Below are 19,228 nucleotides of genomic sequence, written 5' to 3' on the forward strand. Positions count from 1 at the left end.
CAGACAGACACACGTACGCACACAAACAGACAGACAGACACGTCAAACTTATAACACCCCGTCGTTTTTGCGTCGGGGGCTAAAAATGGAACTAAATGTGCAATTCCCGTTAAGTTTGTACATTTGGATCACGTCTCCGATTTCGATAAAAATGGTAGGCTGATAGAGTTCATGATGCTGAGCAAGATCCACTAGGTTTCCCAAAATGTCCTATGTAGTTTGTATGAAACCTTCCTTTTTTGTTACCAGATTTCTATACATTTTCGGTAACAAAAAAGGAAAGTTTCATAAAATCAACCTAGGACATTTTGGGAAACCTCACTAGGTTTCCCAAAAGAAACCTCACTAGGTTTCCCAAGATCCACTGATCTTGCTCAGCATCATGGACTCTATGAGCCTACCAATTTTTATCCAAATCGGAGACGTAATCCAAATGTACAAACTAAACGGGAATTGCTGAAATATGTTTTCGAATGAAGCTCATTCAAGTTATCCTGCACAGGGCGGACGTACTAAGGCCTAAAGCCGGGGTTACATTAGAGTCACGCCGCGTGTCGCACCGCGTGGGATTGTATTCGGTTATACGGCCGCTCGGCGACACGCGGGGCTGAGCTAATGTAACCAAGTTCATACAAAATGTATGTAACCGATTGCGTTGCGACACGCGGCGTTGCTCTAATGTAACCCTTACGGCCCAGCCACGACATTGGTCTAAGCGCGACAGCGGTGAGCGGCAGCCATACCTGCGAATGAAAAGTCCCATCGCTGTGTCTCGCTCCAATGTATAGCCGCCGCTCACCGCTGTCGCGCTTAGACCAATGTCGTGGCTCAGCCATTAAGTGGACCCTATGCAGCGTGGACTCAGGACAGTTGTATGACCTTCAATTGTTTCATATACACGCCGCACGCCCCGCCACGCTGCACGCCCAATAAAGCGTGCACAGATGCCTTACACTTACGGGGTGCTACGGACAGGAAACCTCTCAGTGTGCCAGGTCCCTTCTCATTCTTGGACGGTGCGCCCCGGGGGCAACGGTAAGTAATCTCTTTGAGTTTCAAGTGATTCCTTATCGGTGCTGCCAATGTCCTGTCGTGGGGGGGTTGCGTCCTCTCATTGAGGGAGAGTTCACCCGAGTGTGTGCTGGAGAGGGCCTTCGGGCTGAGCGCTCTTGGGCGCGTGTGAGGGCACAGAAATACCGCTGACCTGTATAAAACTGCGGTCCCCGTAACTGTCTAGGCAGAGGGCCTATGATGATGGCCGGGGTGGTTGCCACTGCTGGCCGACGCCGGCGTGGTGGCCACGAGGATGACCACTTCTATAAAAAATCGCTACGGCAACCTGAGGAGGTGGAACCCGGGGTTTTCCGTCTCCGGCGTGGAGGTTGTCAAGAGGGTCCAGTGTGTGGTGTCGCCCTGCACACTGCCTTCGAGAGGGGGAGCTTCGGCTCCAGGGCCTTCGGGTCCAACGAGGGGACAGTTTCGGCTGTCGGCAGCAGACATGTTCGCGGTAGAATGCTCTGCGATCCCGTGTTCATCGTCACCATTGCTGCGAGACGGGTATACCGTAGAGGGTTTAGTCGGTATTTGGCCCCTTGGCCACGAGCCCGACATATCCGTCCTAGTTCCCCGGCTAGACGGAATGCGTAAATGCATTACTCCACGTAAAAAAAAGGGCCTTAGGCCGTTTTCACATTATCCGATCCGATGTCGGAAGGATTTCAATAGAAAAAATCCAAGATGGCGCCTGTAATGTATGGGATATCGGTCCGTCATCCGATATCGGATCGGATAATGTGAAAACGCACTAACACTTACGTGGTTTATGCGGTTCCTGCAGATCTGGGGACTCAGGGGGTGTTAGCTCATCTTCAGACGCCTCTGAGTATTCGGACACCGAGGTATATAGGTCTTCATCATCACTGCTCTCTGAAACATTTATTTTTATTATTTATTTATTTACCGTGTGGTGACGGGTTAAGAATTTCACCACCCCCTTTCTTCCCGTGGGTGTCGTAGAAGGCGACTGTGGGATATGGGTTAAATTGTGGCGTAGGCGAGAGGCTGGCAACCTGTCACTGCAATGTCATAATTTCGTTTTCTGTCAACCCCTTATTTGCCAAGAGTGGCACTGAAACTTGAGTAGTTTCATGTGCTCTGCCTACCCCTTCATGGGATACAGGCGTGATTGTATGTATGTATGTATGTTATTTATTTACATACATGGTATGGGTGTATTTTGTGAATAAGGGGAATTTTTAAATAGTATTGTCCACAGGAAAGACTAAAGTAAAATTCATAATCCTACGGACTAAATTGACAAATGACTGACAGGTAAAATGATACCTGCCGGCGTATCATGCTTCTAATTTTATCACTTATCCACGTGGATAAGACCTCTGTCACGCTTTGGCAAGTATGTCAGTGTGAGAGTGTCAGTTGTCTTATCAACGTGGATAAGTGATAAAATTGGAAGCATGATACGCCGGCAGGAACAGCAAAATTAAAATAGGGAAGGGTATATGTCGATAACAATATATCGACAAGTTGTAAAGTACATACAACAGACAAGATTAAATCAAGAATAAGTATATGAGTTTCAAATAAGAGGTACACATTTTGGTTTGTTCTATGTATCTTCGAGGTAGTGGATGAATACCATGCATTTTTACCCACTAGTTTTAAAACATAAAAAGGTTTCCGAGCCTGTAGGTAAAAAATAAAATACCATGTCCGACGATAATAAATTATCTGTCACGCTATGGCAAGTATATCATAAATATCTATATAATTTTCGAATAATATTATTGCTGCTTCGAAATAAAAAAAATATCTCTAATTAGCGGTCTACAGACCTTTTGATCTGTCGAAATCACAGAAAAAGTTGGTATATTGATTAGCCGATCAAATTGCCAATTTCATTGTCCCGTCTGGGTGCACCTTAAATCTACGATGTAATAATAATTTTAATATCGATAAGAACGACACTGGCCAAACTGTGGCAACATTCCTTCACACTTACTTGTCAATTTGGTCCGTAGGTTTATGGATTTTACTTTAGTTGTCCCCAACAATTTAGAACCACGAGGATATTTTAAAAAGAGTTTAGTATTTCAAATAAACTAAGGTACAGCGGGGCTAATCTCGACTGGGGGGCAAATGTAACTGGACCATTTTTTCCATATTGTACAATGTTTGCATTATTAAATAGAGTGTCCACCGGTTATATACAAGGTGCTCGCGAGGAACCCATATAACTTTAACGGCATATTCTTGGTCACATTTTAAGACTAAAATGTCATATAAACTTTTCTAGATTTCGTCTAGTTTCAGAGTTATTGCCAATTTAAAAAAAAACATTTCCGTATTGTTACTCAGTAGAAAAAGTTTCTTAACGGCGCTGATGCGCAATTGTGGAGCATAGTCTCACAGTAGTCATTGATAGATGTCAAAATGTGACAAGAAAAACTTCCAAATAATTTGGTTTTTAGAAAAATAAATGAAGGAACTCATTTTAATTGCCAACTTTATGGATAAAAAAAATTTTTATGTGAAAATACGTCCAAAAAACAAAAAAAATTTTTTTTTGGCGAAAGATTTTAAAATTCATATAACATTTTTTCTTTCTTTTTGCCTCAGAAACGCGTGGTTCAAGTTATGCGGGTTCCTCGCGAGCACCTTGTATATGGTAGGCGTGTTCAGTGGATACATGTAGAACTCAACATCATCGTGTAATACTGGAAAAAATGGATCAGTTACAATTGCCCTCCAGTACCTTATTGAATATATTTACCAGAAAAATATACAGGACTGTTTGACGAATCCTGTTTGTTTTCCGATTTTCGTTTGCGTTTGCGTCTGGCACCAGAAGGGTTGTTGCCTAACCTCGTAAAGTAGTATGGTTCAAATGTATCTGTATTTCCGCTAAAAAGAAAAAAATACAAAGTTAAGTTTACTCATAAGTCTGGCCAAAGAGAGTAGAAATTAGAAAGTGGCAACATCGTAGTGTCGTCCCGTTTTTTCGCACATATAGGCTACTTGCATCCTAGTATTCCTAGTGAAATCAGCTTCTTTTTGAACTGACAAAACGAATTTGAACGACGACTTGCTAATATAGAATTCATATGAAATCGAATTGAGTGACCTCACGGTCAAATCAGGTAGTTTATATATTTCTACTTATTAAACAGCTAGGAACATACTACCCGGACGTCCGTCGTAAATCGACCGCGGACGGGAATCTGGACAATGGAAATACACGTAGCCGTGCAAACTATCGGTCGACGGACGTGGACGTGGCCTTGAGCGCATGGACGTCCGATCGAAATCTGGCTCGCTGGATGTTTTGTTCCGTGCACGCTGATCGGTCGCGGTCGCGGTCGATTTACGACGGACGTCCGCGTAGTATGTTCCTAGCTTATATAGGATTAAAAAATAATTTCAGTCCATGTTTTTTTTTGTATTTTTTTTTATTTATTTATTGTTCTGAACACATACAGTCATGTCATATATCAAATACATAGGTAGCAAACATGTTTATGGGATAAAAGACCTGGAGGTTCATAAATGTTTTAAAAAGTAGGGTATACATCAAAAACATGCAAATGCGTCTTAGCGAGGAGATAAACATATGATAAATTTACTTAAACAACAAAAGTTTTGATCAAAAGTTTTTCTTATAATTATCTGATGCTTTATTCCGTGCATGGTATAATAGTACATTTCGATACAAGTGCGAAAAAGAGGAAGTTCGAAACGAGTGGCGATAAATTAAAACACGACCGAAGGGAGTGTTTTAAATCGACACGAGTTACGAATTTCCTTTTCGCACGTGTATCGAACGACGTTTTTCAGTACAGATGGACCTCCGAAGTTTCGACCTGACATATAATGAACCACTTCTCGCACTAGTGCGTAAAAAAAGCACCATCTGTACTGAAAAATATTTTACTTTAACTATTACAGCAAGTTCCCTATTGATTTGAAAAGGGTGACTACAATGTTGCCACTTTTTAATTTTTTAATTTCTACTCTTGTGGTCAGAATATAAAGACAAGGTGCTTGATGACAAATCGGCTTGACTTTGTATTTGGTGGGTTCTCCGACATGCCGACAAATGTAACTACCCGAAAATGTACAAATTTATTTGTTTACGTTTTTTTAATACTTAAATTACATAGTATAGATAGACACTTACCTTTTGCTGGCAGCATTCAGTCTTTTTTTTAATAATTTCATACGCCGCAGTGAGCTTTTACTACCACTAAAACAAAAAAAAATTCTATTGGCCTCTTTAATAGTACATTACGATACAAGTGCGGAAGAGGAAGTTCAGAACGAGTGGCGATAAATTAAAACACAACCGAAGGGTGATATATTACTAAAAATTGAAATGATCATATGTACTGCAAAACGTCGTACGATACACGTGCGAAAAGGAAATTCGTCACGCGTGTCGATTTAAAACACTCCCTTCGGTCGTGTTTTAATTTATCGCCACTCGTTTCGAATTTCCTCTTTTCCGCACATGTATTGTAATATTCATAAATTTCATTAGTACATTTCGATACAAGTGCGTAAAAGAGGAAGTCCGAAACGATTGGCGATAAATTAAAACACGACCGAAGGGAGTGTTTTAAATCGACACGAGTTACGAATTTCCTTTCCGCACGTGTATCGAACGACGTTTTTCAGTACAGATGAGCCTCCGAAGTTTCGACCAGGCATATAATGATCCACTTCTCGCACTAGTGCGTAAAAAAACACCATCTGTACTGAAATAGTACATTACGATACAAGTGAGTAAAAAAGGAAGTTCGAAACGAGTGTCGATAAATTAAAACACGACCGAAGGGAGTGTTTTAAATCGACACGAGTTACGAATTTCCTTTTCGCACGTGTATCGTACGACGTTTTTCAGTACAGATGAGCCTCCGAAGTTTCGACCTGGCATATAATGAACCACTTCTCGCACTAGTGCGTAAAAAAAACACCATCTGTACTGAAAAATATATTAATGATGTTCTGTTATGTAAAAAATTAAAAGTTCTTAAAAGTTCCACAAGAAGTATAGGAAATTTAAATTTATGAAATGTAATGTTTCAATCTCCACACAAAAATGGAAAAAGTTTTTGAATTTCTGTAAACCTTTGATACATACACTGGGGCGAATATTGTAGGAATATAACTGGGGCTTTTTAACACTGTTGTCTTTTTTCCGCCAACGAAATGTGCGCTGCATATATGATCATGATTCCGAGGGTTCCACTGAGCTTCATCAGTACCAGTGCTAAAACAACAATCATATACAAAATTTGGTTTAATTTCATTACATCTAAAATAAAATATAAAATGATGCCCGTGTGGTGACGGGTTAAGAATTTCACCACCCCCTTTCTTCCCGTGGGTGTCGTTGAAGGCTACTATGGGATATGGGTTAAATTGTGGCGTAGGCGAGAGGCTGGCAACCTGTCACAGCAATGTCACAATTTCGTTTTCATTCAACCCCTTATTTGCCAAGAGTGGCACTGAAACCTGAGTAGTTTCATGTGCTCTGCCTACCCCTTCATGGGACACAGGCGTGATTGTATGTTGTATGTTGATTATTATATTTCACTAGGTGGTGACAGATAAATAGATAGATAAATTTAGAAGAGTGTTTTTATTGCTCTCATGTAGGTGTACAGATCTTACACTAGGTACAATAGTTTCATAGCAACATGATACCCTACAGGTCATTGCAATATGGTACATATCTATTAAAAAAGAAACAGAGCATCTTAGGCAATATGATAATGTTAAATTATTTAGCACAAAGGCTTGATAGCACAGTGCACAGGAACGAGTCAGCAGGCATTAACAGTAGGCTTATAAAAAAAAGAATTATACCTGGCCAGTCTTCAGACACTTATACAGCAAGACATTTATTACCCACATTTTTAAAAAGACCTTTGTTAAGTTTCAAGTGCTATTGAGCCTTTGTATTTGAAATGGAGCATAACTGCAGGGTAACTTACTTTATTTTTCTTACAGCTTCTATCCATTTTGTTCTTTGGTCCATTTTCCAATATGCTTGGGGAAATTTATAGAATGCACAATTTGTGTTGTATGAAGTATTTTCGCAGCTTACGACGCAACAGCGAGACATTTTACTGTTATTAAACTACAAAAAGTATTTAAATAACGTTTGGAAGAAATATTTAACTTGACCACTTTTAGACTGCTTCAGAGGCACTCACAAGAACTGCACCTGGAGCACGAATTGATGATTATTTAATTTTAGTAAAATTCAAGAACAACACAAGCATCACACAAATCACAAGCAAGGGTGTCACTTCTCTTCTGACAGTTCTGACAGAACAACTGTGGAACAACTATACCTGAACTTGACCTGAAGTAGCTAACAGACCAGTAGTAGTGAGTTTTGCTAACAGACGGCCGCAACGTACCGCGACATTTCACGTGAGAGTAAAAAAAAATTAACTATATTTCTTCACTTACAGAATAGTATGTGGATGAGTATTATATTATTTGTGAATATTATATTCTTTACCAAACCCACACTCTCTTCTTTACACATGAGTTGCACATGGTTGCACATGAGACAGAAAAGCTAACAAATGACCGCTTCGTACCAAAATCATCCACATGCTATCCTGTAAGTGGAGTAGTGAGTATTATGTAGAGTAGTATGTGTTTGTTTGTATTGTAATACCTATTTGTAATATTTACCAAGAATAAACGATTTCTATTCTATTATATTCTTGTTGTGCGAGAAAGCCACATTCGAGTGATTTCTGAACATGGGTCGTCTGTGTTCTGTCAGTCCTGTGTCTGTGTCACTGTCAAGTGTGTCAGATGCCAGATGCGTCAGATGTGTGTTATCACAAACATCACAAATCAGTAAATCACTTTTGGCTGAAATAATATAAATACCGCTCTTTTATATTAGTTTATTTCGTAGATACGAGCACAATTAAATCAAGTGTTTTTAACAGTAAACCAGAGCTCACCTGAGTGCCTCTGATATCTTCAAGTTTTGGTGCAGCATTAGTTCTTAAGGTACTATTTTCACTTTTTATTCAGTTCTCTTTTATTTAAAATATTATGTACATACATGTATTAATCTTACATAAGTATACAATTTAGGAGAAAGATTAGAGATTACTATGTTAATAAGAAGACACTGCAGCATTTGGAGCATTTCAAACACTTATCAATTACTTTAGTAGATTTTGAGCATTCTCCCATTTGAAGTAGTTATTTCATCTCTAGCCAATAATAAACCTTTACTGCCAAAAATTTGAAAGAAATAGAGATGACCGAGAAAAAAAGCCATGACAAGGGCAATGGCAGCATCCACTCTACTAATATTTAATATTCATTGTTTCTTACAGAACATGCCTCATCATAAATGTCAATACCGCAATTGTGTCAATAATTCAGAGGACATGTCCATGTTCAGGTTCCCTGTCAATGATGAACCTCGGTTAAAATTATGGGTACAACATTCAGGTGAGAATCAGACATAATTGTATTACAGGTTTGAATGGAGACATTGCTTAAGTTATACACTGTGGAATGATAAATTGGGCCTAGGGAAACTACTCCTTATAAATCCTTAAGCTGGCTCATTTGACTTAAAGGAGACATTCCTTTATGTTTCAAAAGAAAGAAAAGTGCTCACCATTTTCTAAAATCCTTTAAGCAGTTAAGGATTTAAAGTAGTCAGGGTGTCCACTTTCTGGAAAATCAGGGAAAGTCAGGGAAAAGTCAGGGAAGCTCATAGTGGTCATGGAAAGTCAGGGAAAGTCAGGGAAATGATTTGGAGGTCAGGGAAAAACTTGGCACCAAGAAAAAAAATCAAAAATTATTGAAAAAATAATATGATTTCTTGGGTTGGCCACATCCATGACAGCAAAGATGGATTCCCGGTAGTGATTTTAAGGCCACTTAAAATTGTCTCTAGACTTTTCATGACAAGTATACCTAGGCTAGGCTAGGATAGGTAGTACCTGGCCTCCATCCCAGTGACTGCTAATGAGAGATATCTTCATGCTCTAGCTGACCTTAATTTATCCGGCCCAAAATCGTAAATGTGGAAAAATCCACTTTTTTTTTTACATTGCGTGCCCTACCCACATATTCCAAAATGGCGAAGGGGGTCGCGAATAAATTCAGTTATTGTGATTCAGATTAACTGGAAAGTTGCACCAATGTCACCATGTACCTCCAACATTCATAAGGTAGGTGCTTCTGTTAGGGCGATGTGAAAACGACAAAGACAAAGTTACATTGCTGTCCAAATTCTATCTATCCGACAAATCCAAAGCGGAGCTCCTCATAAAGCTAATGGCGCAAAACGTCACATAGAGGCGCAATTTGTATGAGTCAAAGGAGCATAGGAGGATAATAAGGGTGACGATGAGTTCAAATACTTGGAAACCTAAAGGCACATGTAGTGGCAAAACACCTAAATGGGCATCCCGACGCTGACAAAGAAAAAATTTCGCGCTCGCTCCGCTCGCGTTTACTATTTTTCATTTCATAAATTTAAAATCCCTTTATTTTTCGTGAAAGTTTCGTGAATTTTTCATGAAATTTAAGATTTTTTTGGAAACATTCCGCAACTTGCACATAACTACTCTGCTCTGATAGACTAGGTACTTCATTTTGTTTCCTATGTTATGTGTTATGTACAATATAAAAGGGGAAAAAAATTCGCACTCGCTGCGCTCGCGAGATGTTTTTTCTGGTGTAGGATATCTAAGGGCGCTGAAACTCAAACTCGCTCTACCCTGATGCACGGGCCGGCACTGGTATAGCCAAAAGTAAATGGCGATAACTACGAACTACAGATTTCGTTTACGTTAGTTTTATAAAACCAGAAATTAAAGTTTAATAGTTAACCTTAGGTACAAAAGTATGAACTGCCTTGCAAATTTTAATATTTTGTACTTTAGAACACACACATATTCCAGAAAAAAATTGGATTGACAGACGGACAGACAGACGCACGAGTGATCCTATAAGGGTTCCGTTTTTAGGGTTCCGTAGTCAACTAGGAACCCTTATAGTTTCGCCATGTCTGTCTGTCCGTCCGTCCGTCCGTCCGTCCGTCCGTCCGTCCGCGGATAATCTCAGTAACCGTTAGCACTAGAAAGCTGAAATTTGGTACCAATATGTATATCAATCACGCCAACAAAGTGCAAAAATAAAAAGTGGAAAAAAATGTTTCGTTAGGGCACCCCCCCTACATGTAAAGTGGGGGCTGATATTTTTTTTCATTCCAACCCCAACGTGTGATATATCGTTGGATAGGTATTAAAAAATGAATAAGGGTTTACTAATATCGTTTTTAGGGTTCCGTAGTCAACTAGGAACCCTTATAGTTTCGCCATGTCTGTCTGTCCGTCCGTCCGTCCGTCCGTCCGTCCGTCCGTCCGTCCGTCCGTCCGTCCGTCCGTCCGTCCGTCCGTCCGTCCGCGGATAATCTCAGTAACCGTTAGCACTAGAAAGCTGAAATTTGGTACCAATATGTATATCAATCACGCCAACAAAGTGCAAAAATAAAAAATGGAAAAAAATGTTTTATTAGGGTACCCCCCTTACATGTAAAGTGGGGGCTGATGTTTTTTTTCATTCCAACCCCAACGTGTGATATATTGTTGGATAGGTATTTAAAAATGAATAAGGGTTTACTAAGATCGTTTTTTGATAATATTAATATTTTCGGAAATAATCGCTCCTAAAGGAAAAAAAAGTGCGTCCCCCCCCCTCTAACTTTTGAACCATATGTTTAAAAAATATGAAAAAAATCACAAAAATAGAACTTTATAAGGACTTTCTTGGAAAATTATTTTGAATTTGATAGGTTCAGTAGTTTTTGAGAAAAATACGGAAAACTACGGAACCCTACACTGAGCGTGGCCCGACACGCTCTTGGCCGGTTTTTTGATAATATTAATAGTTTCGGAAATAATCGCTCCTAAAGGAAAAAAAGTGCGTCCCCCCCTCTAACTTTTGAACCATATGTTTAAAAAATATGAAAAAAATCACAAAAGTAGAACTTTATGAATACTTTCTAGGAAAATTGTTTTGAACTTGATAGGTTCAGTAGTTTTTGAGAAAAATACGGAAAACTACGGAACCCTACACTGAGCGTGGCCCGACACGCTCTTGGCCGGTTTTTTCCTTTTTAAGGTACGGAACCCTAAAAATTTTTTTAGGTTTTTTCAAGACAAAAAACCTTTTTTTTTGCAACCCTAAGCAAAAGTGGTAAAAATTAAAAATTTGGTCAGGGAAATTTTCTTAAATGGTCATGGAAAGTCAGGGAAAAGTCAGGGAATTTTTTTTGGGTTTAGTAGTGGACACCCTGAGTAGTTTCCCTCCGAGTCCGACTGATCTATCCACACTGATGTAAAACTTTGATTGTCAATAATACAGGGTGTAACAAAAATGGTGGTGATCCGTTTAAGGGCGTATTCAGTATCGTATTCTCATCAGGAAAAAGTAGGATAAAATTTTTTTTTTCGCAAAAAAATTTTTTATCTTTGTATGGAGATTCGACCGATTCGCGCGGCCCGGCTCATACAAAAGTGAAAATTTTTTTAGCGAAAAAAAAATTTTCTTCTACTTTTTCCTGATAAGAATACGATACTGAGTACGCCCTTAAACGGATCACCACCATTTTTGTTACACTCTGTAGACAACATACTAAAATGTAATAATAGAATACAATTGTATACTTTCCATTGGCTACATGCGCGGATCCAGGGGGGGTCATGGGGGTCATGACCGCCCCCCCCCCCCCCCCCCGGAGCCTAAGTTGGCCATACAAGTAGACCACGTGACCCCCCCCTGGGTCCCCGGGCCTTTACCACGTGACCCACCCTGGGCACGAAGCTGGATCCGTGCTTGATTGGCTATATGATTTTTAAAATAAAACAATCCTAGACTCCTGTCTGAAAAATAGTTTTTCATTGTTTTTTTTTGTTTTTTGTAAGTCTTTTTTTGTATTTTTGTAGTTTCACAGTGCCTTGGTGTAAACTGTAATGCTGTGTTACTTTTTGATTAAATAAATAAATAAATAACCACTTTTTTTACTTACAATGTTGTTTAAATTATGTTTGAATCTAATTTTGGATCAGTGTTAAGTATATTAGTAAAAACAATAAAGGAAATTCCAAATTAATTTATTTTAAATTATGATTTTCCCTTAGTTTTCATTAGAGATGGGCCGAATATGGACTTTGCCAAATACGAATATTCGGCCGAACATTCGGTTCAGCTCTTACCGAACCGAACATTCGGCCGAACATTTGGTTACGCCATATTTTTTAAGGGGATTCATTAAAACTATTAAATGATTGATAATCCTTACATATGTTACTACAACTATGTTTTTATGATTTAGTGGATAACTAAAACTTAGTTAAAACAACTCTGAATTCGTCTCAACTCACAAACTACGGGTTTTTAACTTGAAAAAAAAAACAATTGTATTTATATTTTGACGCATAGGTTTCTCTTTTTTTTGCAGTTCCTTAAAAAGCTACTAAAATAAGAGCTTATTATCCAATGGAGTACGTAAGATCTTCATTAGTTATTTACTTTGTTTATTCGGTAAATAGTCGGCAATGCAACCGAATAATTCGGCCGAATACGAACAATTAAAAACTTGCCGAATATGCCGAATACCGAATATTCGGCCCATTTCTAGTTTTCATTTTATTAGTGACTGTTATTATTTTGCACACAACTGTATATCATTATCAAACAAAAAATATTAGTTTTCTGAACAACAAGCATGTTTTTTTATTCTCTTTCACTTTAATATATTCAAATGACTTATCAAGCATGTAGACAATATTAAATAGGATTTCAAAATATCCATATTATAATTTCAGGTAACAAAAAACTGAAATCTTTGACACAAGAAGAATGGCAGCGACGTCGGCTTTACCTTTGTGAGAATCATTTCAAAGTTGAAGATATAGGGAGAAATACCTTTAGATCCAGATTAGTATCTACAGCTGTGCCTCTAAGCGCATCAGAAAAGCCCAGACAAGTCAGATCAGACATAAAGCACACTTATAAACCCAGACCTAAAGTCTCTAAAGAGCCTGTAATGTCTAAAGAAGACACACCACCACGTAAGTTTCGTTTACTCAGTAAAATAAGTAAAAATGAAAAGTAATTGCGTAGCACAAAATTATAAAAAAGTAAACTCGTAAAAAAAAAAGTCAAAGTCCTCACCACTATATTGGCAATATCCACCTGGCTCAAATTGGCGGGGAGTAAAAGCCATGAGAAAAAAAAAGCTGCAATGGAAAACTAGCTTGACACCCAATCCGCGAGCAAACTGTCGTTCGCGTCGAGCAAAGAAGTCGTCGAGTGTTCTTTTTGCCACGCGAAGAACATACTTTTTCTTTCTATCTTGATATATAGTTGTGCGGCAAGCCGGCTACTGACCATATAATGTATTTCAGTTAATAATGAAGACCCGATACCAGACATGGTGCCTAAGCCAGAAATGCCTGTAGATGTGCCCGCAGTCTCTGAACTGCCAGTCCTTCAAGAGGTGCCCATTGAACCACGTGAGTGTTTCACCAAAAATATTAAAACCATTTTGAGCGGGCCATTTACGGCGCACCTCGGACAATGGTGATGAAAAAAATGCGTGATAAATATGTGAAAGGCGCGTTCCTACGCACACAGTCTAAGCTCGTGTAGATGAACGCGTACCATGGTTGTATGATTGAGATAATGACAGTTCGACTGGACGCGTTTTTGACAGGCGGTAACCGCAGAGAGCAGGTGGGCGGCACTTTCAGCGGGCAGCGGGAGTGGCCATACTGTACGATAGTACTTACTCTTTATTATAATGTGCTCACGGTTAATTGAGTGAAAATAACGCTCGACATGTTTCGATTCGATCCATTTCCTAGGATCTTTTTCAAATAGTCAAGACAGACGGGTGTCGCAGTACTCTTACGTCAAGTCGGGCTCGTCAAATTAAGCTGCAATGGAAAACTAACTTGGCACCCAATCGTCGAGCAGACTGTTGTTCGCGGCGAGCAAAGAAGTCGTCGAGTCTTCTTTTTGCCACGCGAAGAACATACTTTTTCTTTCTATCTTGATATAGTTCTGTGCAGCTACTGAACATATAATGTATTTTAGGTAATAATGAAGACCCGATACCAGACCTCGTGCCTAAGCCAGAAATGCCTGTAGATGTGCCCGCAGTCTCTGAACTGCCAGTCCTTCAAGAGGCGCCCATTGAACCATGTGAGTGTTTCACCAAAAGTATATAAACTATTTTGAGCGGGACACTCAGGGCACAACTCGGACAATGGTGATCAAAAAAGCGTGCTAAATATTTAATAACTTCCTTTGGCGTGCAATATTACCTTTATTATACTGTGCTCACTGTTAATTAAGTGAACATAACGCTCGACATGTTTCGATCCATTTTCTAGGATCTTTTTCAAATAGTGACGGCAGACGGTGTCGCAGTGAATTATTGATACTTTTTTCAGATTTGATGAATACTTGTAATTAAAACATGTAAATGACTAAATGTACAATTTAGAAAACTTGATTGCTTCCGCTGATTGCCAATTTTCTTATTTACTTTATTTTTAACCCCCAACGCAAAAACGACGGGGTGTTATAAAGGGATGTCACGAATGTCGCATGTGTCACATTCGCGAATGCGAATGCGAATATTCAGAATGCGAATGCGAATATTGCTGAATTTCATAAAAAACCAAAATAAAAACCAAGCAATCACCCACAACCCGCTGGGTAAAAATGCTTACTATTGGTCAAAATGCCGAGTACGAACTTTACATCGTACGAATTTGAGCTATCTGCGCATGCGCGAGTCGACAGTCGAGAAGTAGCAATTGGAGCGGCCTGCGCGGGCGAGGAACAAGCTGCGACTTGCACATATTCGCATTCGCAAAACATTCGCATCGTTTGAAGCGAATGCGAATGTCAATGCAAATGTTTAAAAGAATACGAATCTTTCGCATATGTGAATGCGAATGCAAATATTCGTAACATCCCTAGTTATAACTGTTATAAGTTTAGCGTGTCTGTTTCTGTGTGTGTCTCTGTCTGTGGCATCGTAGCTCCCGAATTAATGAACCCATTTAAATTTTATTATTTTTTCGTTTGAATTTTGAATTATTCGGGAGTGTGCTTAGCCAAATCGGTTCACTACGTCGAGGGTTTTTATAAATTTAAATTTTGTCGTTATATAAAGTTACTGATATTTTTCAGATATTCCCAAGGATGAACCGATGGATGACGAATATGATATGAACAATAATTGCTGTAAGGACTGTGCTGCGTTTACTGATGGGTGAGTATAGTATGAATTTTCTGAGATGAACTTTTCGCTTTTGCTCTAATCTGTTAAACAAAGGCCTTTGTTTCTATTATTCGCGGCGGTTAGCTCCCGTTTCCACAGCACGTGCTAAAGTCTCAGTGTAGTTAAAAAGCAACTATCATGATAGCAATAAGGTTCAAATTTATTAAACAGTTTGCAGTATGCAGGTAACTTTTGAAGTTGACAAAATGTGTTATCTCCGAAAGGGCTTTTTATGGATTTGAACCTTATTACTATCATGATAGTTGCTTTTTAACTACACTGAGACTATAGCACGTGCCGTTTAAACGGGAGCTAGCCGCGGTGAATAATAGAAACAAAGGCCTTTGTTTAACAGATTAGGGCAAAAGCGAAAAGTTCATCTCAGAAAATTCATACTATAAACGGAACGTGATATTTAAGTTCACAATCATTGCTCACAAAGCATGTCGAAAGAGAAATCTTGAGAGATATCTGTCATTCTTTATGTAGATCGCTTTTTTTATTTTTTGACGATCAGTCTGGCCTAGTGACCCTGCCTGCTAAGCCGCGGTCCTGGATTCAAATCCCGGTAAGGGCATTTATTTGTGTGATGAGCACAGATATTTGTTCCTGAGTCATGTTTTCTATGTATGTATATAAGTATTTATATATTATATTTATCGTCGTTTGAGTACCACAACACAAGCCTTCTTGAGCTTACCGTGGGACTCAGTCAATCTGTGTAAGAATGTCCTACTTAAGTATAATATTTATTTATTTTGTTTATTCCTCAAACTACCACCTAAAGCTCATCACACAAATAAATGCCCTTACCGGGATTAGCACCCGAGACCGCGGCTTAGCAGGCAGGGTCACTACAGACTACGCCAGACCGGTCGTTAGGAATGGTCTCCTCAAACCTATTGACGCGTTCGCCAACCAAAAATCGGTCCAATTTTCTTAATATTTTGTGCAGGTTCCCCTTCTGGTGCGTGGAATGTGGTCGCGGGCCGCTGTGCGCGTCATGCGCCGAGTGCGCGCCGCATGACGGACACTTCTTGCTGCGCACGCCTAGAGGTGCCCCGCGCGTGAGTTCCAACCGTTTGATATAAATGTAGATCTAGTGTAGGGACGCTCGGTGTCGATCACGTTTTACATTCATATTCAATCCAGCTCCCGTGAGTTGGAGCTGCAGGTTACTGTTCTGGCGTGACACTCTTCTCCTCATATCTCCTCGTTTTTCAGCAGAAGAGAAGGGCCATTTTTTTTTTCAAAGTTGTCCACCCCACTTTTTTTGCAACATGGGTATTTTTTACGCGATTCATACTCAGAATCGCGAGATCTTTCGATCCTAGGAGAAAAAAAAATGTCCCAAGATTTCCATACATTTTTCAAACCTTCCATTCCGTTACTACCATACAAAATGTATGAAAAAAACCTTGGGACACTTTTTTTCTCCTATTAAGATTGAAAGACCTCTCGATTCTGAGTGGAAACCACATAAAAATTTCCAATTCCAAAAAAAAGGGGGGTGGACAACTTTGAAAAAATGGCCCAGAAGGACATTTTGCATCGTTTGAGTGCGTCAGTGTGCACGGCATGTTCTACGTAATGAAAGTGACGACATTTTTACTTAAATAACAATATCACTGATTTGCGATGGAATTCCGCTTGTTGCCTATACACTGAAATAAACCATATAGAAAGAGAAATACGTAGACGAATAGGTATCTAATGGTGATATATGCATTATATATTTTTGATTCTATTGATAGCATGTCAAAATTTTGAATAAATCTTTGTCAAGGTCAAGCATCTAAGGGTTAAACCCTGACCAAAATATACATATGACCATTGTCAGGAGGGCGCTGTTATTCTGATGTACTCGTATTTCGTTTTTCCCCTCACTAGCTCGGAAACACGTGTTTTGTCCTTGAATACCAGCGGGTAAAAACGCAAGCAGTGATAAACACATTTTTTGCGTTGTAGTTTCCTCGCTATACTTAGTAAGGGGAAAAGTTTTGTGTTACACTCAGGTGCAAATGTATTTTACTTCTCGTGTGTTAAAAAACTCGCAAGTTCAGGATTCTATTCTCGAACCACTCGCTTCGCTCGTGGTTCAACTATAGACTCCTTTCACTTGCTCGTTTTTCAATTCCACACTTGGCGTTAAAATACAACTTTGCCCCCTTGTATAACAAATAACTATTAATGTAATGGCGCGTACTCGTAGGTATATTTCTGGTCAGACATTAACTCCTAATTTTGTTGTTACCAAATTACCCTTTGAACATTGTTGAAATGTAGCTTTCAATGTAAGTTAAATCTATTTTATTTTCGACAGAGCCAAACGTTGGCAGTGCTAGCAGTCATAAAGCAACAGTTGCAGGCAGAAAACTTACTAGAATTATATGAAGTTAGTGATGACGGGTAAGTATTTCCTTTTTTTATTAGAAACAAGTATCTAAAACATTTCAAATCAAATATATCACCAGATGGAAAGTGTCGAGCAGCAGGATACTATTGAATGATAGTCTAGTATATAGTATGTTTTCCTCAAAGACATATATTCTTGTTTTAAAATAGTACATTTTTATTTTAACCCCCGACGCAAAATGACGGGGTGTTATAAGTTTGACGTGTCTGTCTGTGTGTCTGTCTGTCTGTGGCATCGTAGCTCCCGAACGGATGAACCGATTTAGATTTAGTTTTTTTTTGTCTGGAAGCTGAGTTAATCGGGAGTGTTCTTAGCCATGTTTCATGAAAATCGGTCCACTATGTCGCGGTCGGAGGTTTTTTCAAAATTTTAATTTTGTGGTTAGGTTATACACTATGTTTTTCACCAAAAGATAAAAAAAAAGTTACATACGTCACTAGAAAACAAAATTACATAACTTTTTAGTGAGAACGATTTTTCTATAACTGCCGCTTCGCCTGGCAATTGCATATTTATTGTGGAAGTGTGATGAAAACATATTAATGGGCTGGAAATAGATGTGTACTTATAGTAAAGTTAGTGCTTAACTTATTATTAATTTATGCTAAATGTATGCATAATAAAGAGTACTATCGTACAATATGGCCACTCCCGCTCCCCGCTGAGAGTACCGCCCACCCGCACTCGGTTACCTCACAGTTACCGCCTGTCAAACACTCTACCAGTCAACTTGTCATATCTCACTTACACAAGCGTTGTACGCGTTCACATGAGCTTAGACAGTGTGCGTAGGAACGCGCCTCTTTCATGCATTTATTATTTATTATTATTTATTTTTTATTATTATAAACTGGCCAGTGATTGACCTTAGTCGCACCTGATGGAAAGTGACGACAAGGCCGAGGTTGTAGCTCACTGGTTCAGTAACAGCCTATTCACTCTTGACTTGAATTCACCCAGATTGTATTCGCCCGGGAATAATGTTCGCATAATATATGTTTGGTCGCCATTGCCCGAGGTGTACCCTAGTTAGCAAGACCACGAGCGCAGCGAGTGTTTGAATCTTGAATATATCGACATGTACACTATGAAACTCTATTTTCAGTGTAAAAATGGAAATAAAGGAGGAGCCCGAAGAGTTTCTTTCGCCAGAACCCTCAGCACCAGGCCCTGAGCCATTAGACCCTAAGCACCCGTTAGCCACCTACCCTGGCACAAGCGAACAGGTACACCTAATATAGCCTTAATATGTATAGCCAAAGAGCCTCCATAGCCCCTAAACCCGTGCCAGAGTCCGAATACCCTTCATATTTTAAGTTGAGTGCATCACACAGACTTTGAAATTATTATTTTCAGCACCATATTTCCGTAGGAGTTTACTGTTTAAAGAGTAACACTAACACAGCATGTGCTATCAATACTTCTGCAGAAAGCTT

At 39.3% G+C, this 19,228-nt stretch overlaps 2 protein-coding genes across 7 annotated transcripts in view; one reads left to right on the forward strand and one right to left on the reverse strand.

Moving 5' to 3' along the window:
- Window positions 1-7,392, reverse strand: part of LOC125237470 — a 29,580-nt gene extending 22,188 nt beyond the window's left edge. The window contains exons 1-6 of the mRNA XM_048144576.1: window positions 7,377-7,392; window positions 7,014-7,246; window positions 6,158-6,286; window positions 5,195-5,260; window positions 3,791-3,921; window positions 1,816-1,926 (exon numbers count right to left, since the gene is read on the reverse strand). Coding sequence (XP_048000533.1) covers window positions 1,816-1,926; window positions 3,791-3,921; window positions 5,195-5,260; window positions 6,158-6,286; window positions 7,014-7,144 — 568 coding nt within the window. The 5' untranslated portion in view covers window positions 7,145-7,246; window positions 7,377-7,392. The remainder of the gene's footprint in view (window positions 1-1,815; window positions 1,927-3,790; window positions 3,922-5,194; window positions 5,261-6,157; window positions 6,287-7,013; window positions 7,247-7,376) is intronic.
- Window positions 7,393-7,882: 490 nt separating this feature from the next.
- LOC125237392 (cell surface glycoprotein 1-like) overlaps window positions 7,883-19,228 on the forward strand; it is a 77,903-nt gene continuing 66,557 nt past the window's right edge. For 2 of the 6 annotated variants that reach the window (XM_048144413.1, XM_048144429.1), the window contains exons 1-6: window positions 7,883-8,058; window positions 8,394-8,511; window positions 12,906-13,151; window positions 13,488-13,595; window positions 14,179-14,286; window positions 15,286-15,367. In XM_048144413.1, coding sequence (XP_048000370.1) covers window positions 8,397-8,511; window positions 12,906-13,151; window positions 13,488-13,595; window positions 14,179-14,286; window positions 15,286-15,367 — 659 coding nt within the window. In that variant the 5' untranslated portion in view covers window positions 7,883-8,058; window positions 8,394-8,396. Of the gene's footprint in view, window positions 8,059-8,393; window positions 8,512-12,905; window positions 13,152-13,487; window positions 13,596-14,178; window positions 14,287-15,285; window positions 15,368-16,331; window positions 16,444-17,699; window positions 17,786-18,897; window positions 19,019-19,228 lie in introns of all 6 variants that reach the window. The other 4 variants (XM_048144421.1, XM_048144427.1, XM_048144418.1 and 1 more) reach the window with 4 other exon arrangements.

This window comes from Leguminivora glycinivorella, chromosome 21 (assembly GCF_023078275.1).
Source record: "Leguminivora glycinivorella isolate SPB_JAAS2020 chromosome 21, LegGlyc_1.1, whole genome shotgun sequence".
NCBI lineage: Eukaryota > Metazoa > Arthropoda > Insecta > Lepidoptera > Tortricidae > Leguminivora > Leguminivora glycinivorella.